Genomic DNA, 5,653 nt, shown 5'->3' with positions numbered 1-5,653 from the left:
GGCCCTGGACCGGGCGAAGATCGTGCACCGGGAGACCGAGAGGAACGTGTTGAAGACGGTGAGAACGTTAACGCGGAGCGGAGCTCTGTAATTACTAGCCCGGTTAGCTCCGTAAGAACCCTAGTGCTGGGCTGCTCACGCCTCTTTCGGTAGGACCCGTTGGTACCCGGACCGGACCGGGTCCCTGTGAATCCCTGGTTCAGAGGTCTAGTGGTCCAGTGGTCTAGTAGTCTAGTGGTTCAGCTCTGCGTTGTCCTACCGCAGGTCACAAGGATCCTGAAGAAGGCGGAGGAGGAGCGCACGGAGGAGGAGGTCCGCACGCTGCTGCGGCACCCGGCCGCGGCGGACCAGGTCCGGGGGCGGAGGGTCCGCAGCGGGGAGCAGAGGAGGAGGACTGAGGAGGTGAGCCCCAACACCTCGTCCCCCCGCCTGGTCAACACAATGATCACAGTGGTCCATGTTCCGCATCGTACCGCGTTAACTTTGGAGAACCAACAGTTGATTTGTTGAAAAACTTTTTTTTGTCTCCATACATTTAATATGGTAAAGTGACTGCACATCTACAGCGCCTTTCTAACCAGTGGCCTCTCAAAGTGCTTTACAATACTGCCTCACATTCACCCGTTCATGCACACATTCACCCGTTCATGCACACACCGACGGCGGAGGCAGCCACGCAGGGCGACAGCCAGCGGGTCAGGAGCAGTCAGGGTGAGGCGGTGTCTCGCTCAGGGACACCTCCACACTCCGCTAGGAGGAGGAGGAGCCGGGGATCCGACCAGCGACCTCACAGTTACCAGCCGACCCGCTCTGCCTCCTGAGCCTCACGCCGCCCGTACCTTCACGTGACCAATGTGAGCGTGTTCCTCTCCCTCTTCTCCTATCGAAGGTGTGTGACGGCGCGGAGGAGCTGAGGACGAAGGTGTCGCAGCTGGCCGCGGCCGTCCGCCGGGCGCAGCACCTGGTGGTCTACACCGGGGCGGGCATCAGCACGGTGGGGGCGGCCGTCTGTCTGGACCCGCTGGACTCCACCCCGCGTCCGTCCTGTGGATCTCTGAGGATGTGATGTTTGTCTGATTCCAGGCCGCGTCGATCCCGGACTACAGAGGACCCAACGGGGTCTGGACGCAGCTGCAGAGAGGACAGGCGGTCAGGTGAGGTGGACTCACCTGTTCAGAGCTCACCTGGACTCTGCGTCACCTCCCCCCCCACCCCCCTCACCCCCTCCCAGCCCTCTCCTACTTACTGTGTGTTGTACGTCCTGGCACTTATAAATAGTCCTTAGCGTTGTGTAGCTTTTTATCCTGACATTAATTGCTTGACTTATATTATACTTTAATCAACAGTGATGATATATTTTAAGGACGTTAGAATAAATAAATTGTTATGGTAGAATAAAAGCCAGCAGGGTATATGACCACAGTCAAGATGGGGGCTCATATAGCATGTATATGTATGTATGTATGTGTGTGTTTTTTATATATATATATATGTGTGTATGTCTGTATGTATGTGTGTGTTTTATATATATATGTGTATGTATGTATGTATGTATGTATGTGTATATATATATATATATATATATATATATATATGTATGTGTGAACTGTAGAAAATGTACTTATTGTGAGTCGCTTGGGATAAAAGCATCTGCCGACCGCCCTGAAGGTTAATGTAAATGTTAGGTTAATGTAAATGTAAGCTTCCCCTGAGCTGGTGAACTCATCCCGGGTTCAGTCTGTTTTAATGCGACTCTGTGCTGTAGCTCGTCTGACCTGGGGAGAGCCACGCCCACCCTCACACACATGTGTATCACAACGTTGCATCAGAAGAATCTGGTACGTGGAAATTCATCCTGTTTATTATGAACTATATCTGACTTTACATCGACTTCATGACATTTTAGATGGATAGATTAACTTTATTAGTCCCCTGGAGAGGAAATCCCTTTGTTCCAGCAGCAGTGGAAGACACAGGATATGATACAGTTTAATAAAACCGTGCCAGTGCTTCACAGTATGTTACAGTAAACCAACACAGTATGTGTTCAATGTATTAAAAAGTCACCTTTTTTATTGCGTTTGTGTGTTTGTGCTGCAGGTGAAACACATTGTGTCTCAGTATGTTGGTGTTATTGTGTGTGTGTTGTGTGTTTGTGCTGCAGGTGAAACACATTGTGTCTCAGTATGTTAGTGTTATTGTGTGTGTGTTGTGTGTTTGTGCTGCAGGTGAAACACATTGTGTCTCAGTATGTTAGTGTTATTGTGTGTGTGTTGTGTGTTTGTGCTGCAGGTGAAACACGTTGTGTCTCAGTATGTTAGTGTTATTGTGTGTGTGTTGTGTGTTTGTGCTGCAGGTGAAACACGTTGTGTCTCAGTATGTTAGTGTTATTGTGTGTGTGTTGTGTGTTTGTGCTGCAGGTGAAACACATTGTGTCTCAGTATGTTAGTGTTATTGTGTGTGTGTTGTGTGTTTGTGCTGCAGGTGAAACACGTTGTGTCTCAGTATGTTAGTGTTATTGTGTGTGTGTTGTGTGTTTGTGCTGCAGGTGAAACACGTGTCTCAGTATGTTAGTGTTATTGTGTGTGTGTTGTGTGTTTGTGCTGCAGGTGAAACACATTGTGTCTCAGTATGTTAGTGTTATTGTGTGTGTGTTGTGTGTTTGTGCTGCAGGTGAAGCACGTTGTGTCTCAGTATGTTGGTGTTATTGTGTGTGTGTCTTGTGTGTTTGTGCTGCAGGTGAAGCACATTGTGTCTCAGTATGTTGGTGTTATTGTGTGTGTGTTGTGTGTTTGTGCTGCAGGTGAAGCACGTTGTGTCTCAGAACTGCGATGGGCTCCACCTGCGGAGCGGCCTGCCCCGACACGCCCTGTCGGAGCTGCACGGCAACATGTTCATAGAGGTGGGGCTAGTGGACCTTAAAGGGGTGGTGTCATCATGTTCATAGAGGCGGGGCTAGTGGACCTTAAAGGGGTGGTGTCATCATGTTCATAGAGGCGGGGGGGCACTAATGGACCTTAAAGGGGTGGTGTCATCATGTTCATAGAGGTGGGGCTAGTGGACCTTAAAGGGGTGGTCTCATCATGTTCATAGAGGTGGGGCTAGTGGACCTTAAAGGGGTGGTGTCATCATGTTCATAGAGGTGGGGCTAGTGGACCTTAAAGGGGTGGTCTCATCATGTTCATAGAGGCGGGGCTAGTGGACCTTAAAGGGGTGGTGTCATCATGTTCATAGAGGCGGGGCTAGTGGACCTTAAAGGGGTGTCATCATGTTCATAGAGGTGGGGCTAGTGGACCTTAAAGGGGTGGTGTCATCATGTTCATAGAGGCGGGGGGGCACTAATGGACCTTAAAGGGGCTGTGGTAACCTTTGCCACAGTCCACTGGGTAGGCTGGAAGACTATCTATCCAGCACACGTCTAGGTGGACACGTGACGGACACGTGGACATGTGACGGACACATGGACATGTGACGGACACGTGGACACGTGACGGACACGTGGACACTTGTGACGTCACCAAAACAGAGGAGAAGGCAGATATTCAAACGGCTGATCACAGTCACACCTGGTGGCGTGACACAACCCCTTAAATAAACGATTAGAAGCGCAGATGGTCGTGAATGTCTGCTGCTGTTCTTGTTGTTCTTCAGGCTGTAAGCCAGCGTCCGTTAAGCCCTTTAACTGACACTGATACAGATAACGTTGAATTGATGACTCACCGAGTTAGTGTTTACATGATTACACTGCAGCAGGGGTTGTGCAATGAGTGTCAGATCCGGTCATAAAGTCAATACAAACACGACCACAGAGTTAAGCCGATAAGAAGCAGGGCAACAACAACTGTGTTCCCAGAAAGGCTAAAAACATTTGTAGGGCTAATAAACATCAGGAAAGCCTGTGTTGTCCCGCCCCTTGACGCCCTCTGTGGTCCCGCCCCCCTGACGCCCTGTGTGGTCCCGCCCCCCTGACGCCGCCCTGTGTTGTCCCGCCCCCCTGACGCCGCCCTGTGTGGTCCCGCCCCCCTGACGCCCTGTGTGGTCCCGCCCCCCTGACGCCCTGTGTGGTCCCGCCCCCTGACGCCCTGTGTGGTCCCGCCCCCCTGACGCCCTGTGTGGTCCCGCCCCCCTGACGCCCTGTGTGGTCCCGCCCCCCGACGCCCTGTGTGGTCCCGCCCCCTGATGCCCTGTGTGGTCCCGCCCCCCTGACGCCGCCCTGTGTGGTCCCGCCCCCCTGACGCCCTGTGTGGTCCCGCCCCCCTGACGCCGCCCTGTGTGGTCCCGCCCCCCAGGTGTGTGCGTCGTGCAGCCCGGCCCGGGAGTACGTGCGTGTGTTTGACGTGACGGAGCGCACGGCGCTGCGCCGCCACGCCACCGGGCGGCGCTGCGGCCGCTGCGGGGCGGGGCTCCAGGACACCATCGTCCACTTCGGGGAGCGAGGGACGCTGGAGCAGCCGCTGAACTGGAGCGGCGCGGCGGCCGCCGCCGCGAGCGCCGACCTCATCCTCTGCCTCGGCTCCAGCCTCAAGGTGAGGCCCCGAGGCCGAGCGCTCGGACCCGCGCCTCGTTAGGAGCCCTCAGAGACGCCTCGTTAGGAGCCCTCAGACGCCTCGTTAGGAGCCGTGTCTCTGTATAGATAGATAGAACCAAGTACTAACCATCACTAGGTTAACCCATTCCCCGTATGCACTAACCATCACTAGGTTAACCCATTCCCCGTATACACTAACCATCACTAGGTTAACCCGTTCCCCGTATACACTAACCATCACTAGGTTAACCCATTCCCCGTATGCACTAACCATCACTAGGTTAACCCATTCCCCGTATACACTAACCATCACTAGGTTAACCCATTCCCCGTACACACTAACCATCACTAGGTTAACCCATTCCCCGTACACAACAGAGATAGCTAGGGTAAGATGCTACACGATGTTAAGTACTGTTTTTAAGTGCCAGGACGTACAACATACAGTAAGTGTAGGAGTGGTGTGGGGGGGTTAGGGGGAGGTTATGCAGAGTCCAGGTGAATCCGACCAGGTGAGGGTTGGGTCTCTTGTGGGAGCTGCTGAGGGACTCTGTGGTCCTGACGTCGGCAGGGAGCTCGTTCCTCCACCGCCGAGCCAGAGCAGAGGAAACCCAAACCGTATCACCATGATGTGCTAGCGGTGAGGACATTCTGCTCTTCGTCCCCCGACAGGTTTTGAAGAAGTACGCCTGTCTGTGGAGCATGAACCGCCCGGCCAAGAACAGGCCCCGCCTCTTCATCGTTAACCTCCAGGTAGGCCCCTCCTCTTCATCGTAGGCCCCTCCTCTTCATCGTAGGCCCGTCCTGATTGGTCACTGGATCCTTTATTTCCAGAGGGTCTCTAGAGAACTACAGATGTTCCGATACCATTTTTTTCCTTCTCGATTCTGATTCAGATTCCTGAACTTGAGTCTCTGCCGATAGCGAGTTTAAACCGATACAGCGTCTAGCATCGTAACGACTGACAGCACTGGTTCTCATTGAAGGCTTCTCTCACCATGACAGCCATGTGTAGTCGCTTCACTTGCTGTCCACAATCCTTTAGATCATCTCCATTTATCATCTATAATTATTAATCAGAGATTTCCCAATTCCGACTTTCCTCCTCCGACGGTTAACGAACAG

The 5,653-nt window shown here is 52.9% G+C and overlaps 1 protein-coding gene across 1 annotated transcript; it reads left to right on the top strand.

The window, feature by feature from the left end:
- Nucleotides 1-4: 4 nt before the first annotated feature.
- Nucleotides 5-5,281, top strand: LOC311371145 (NAD-dependent protein deacetylase sirtuin-7-like; the record flags this gene model as incomplete). The annotated part of the gene is made up of 8 exons (XM_084489360.1): nt 5-58; nt 265-402; nt 890-994; nt 1,084-1,154; nt 1,766-1,838; nt 2,804-2,902; nt 4,290-4,526; nt 5,201-5,281. Coding segments are annotated over 8 exons (858 nt in total), but the record flags the coding sequence as incomplete, so codon positions are not given.
- Nucleotides 5,282-5,653: the final 372 nt, after the last annotated feature.

Source organism: Micromesistius poutassou (genome assembly GCF_964030765.1).
Source record: "Micromesistius poutassou genome assembly, contig: SCAFFOLD_6926, whole genome shotgun sequence".
In the NCBI taxonomy this organism is placed as follows: Eukaryota; Metazoa; Chordata; class Actinopteri; order Gadiformes; family Gadidae; genus Micromesistius; species Micromesistius poutassou.
The sequence above is the reverse complement of the archived record's forward strand: the minus strand, read 5'-3'. Positions and strand labels throughout refer to the sequence as shown.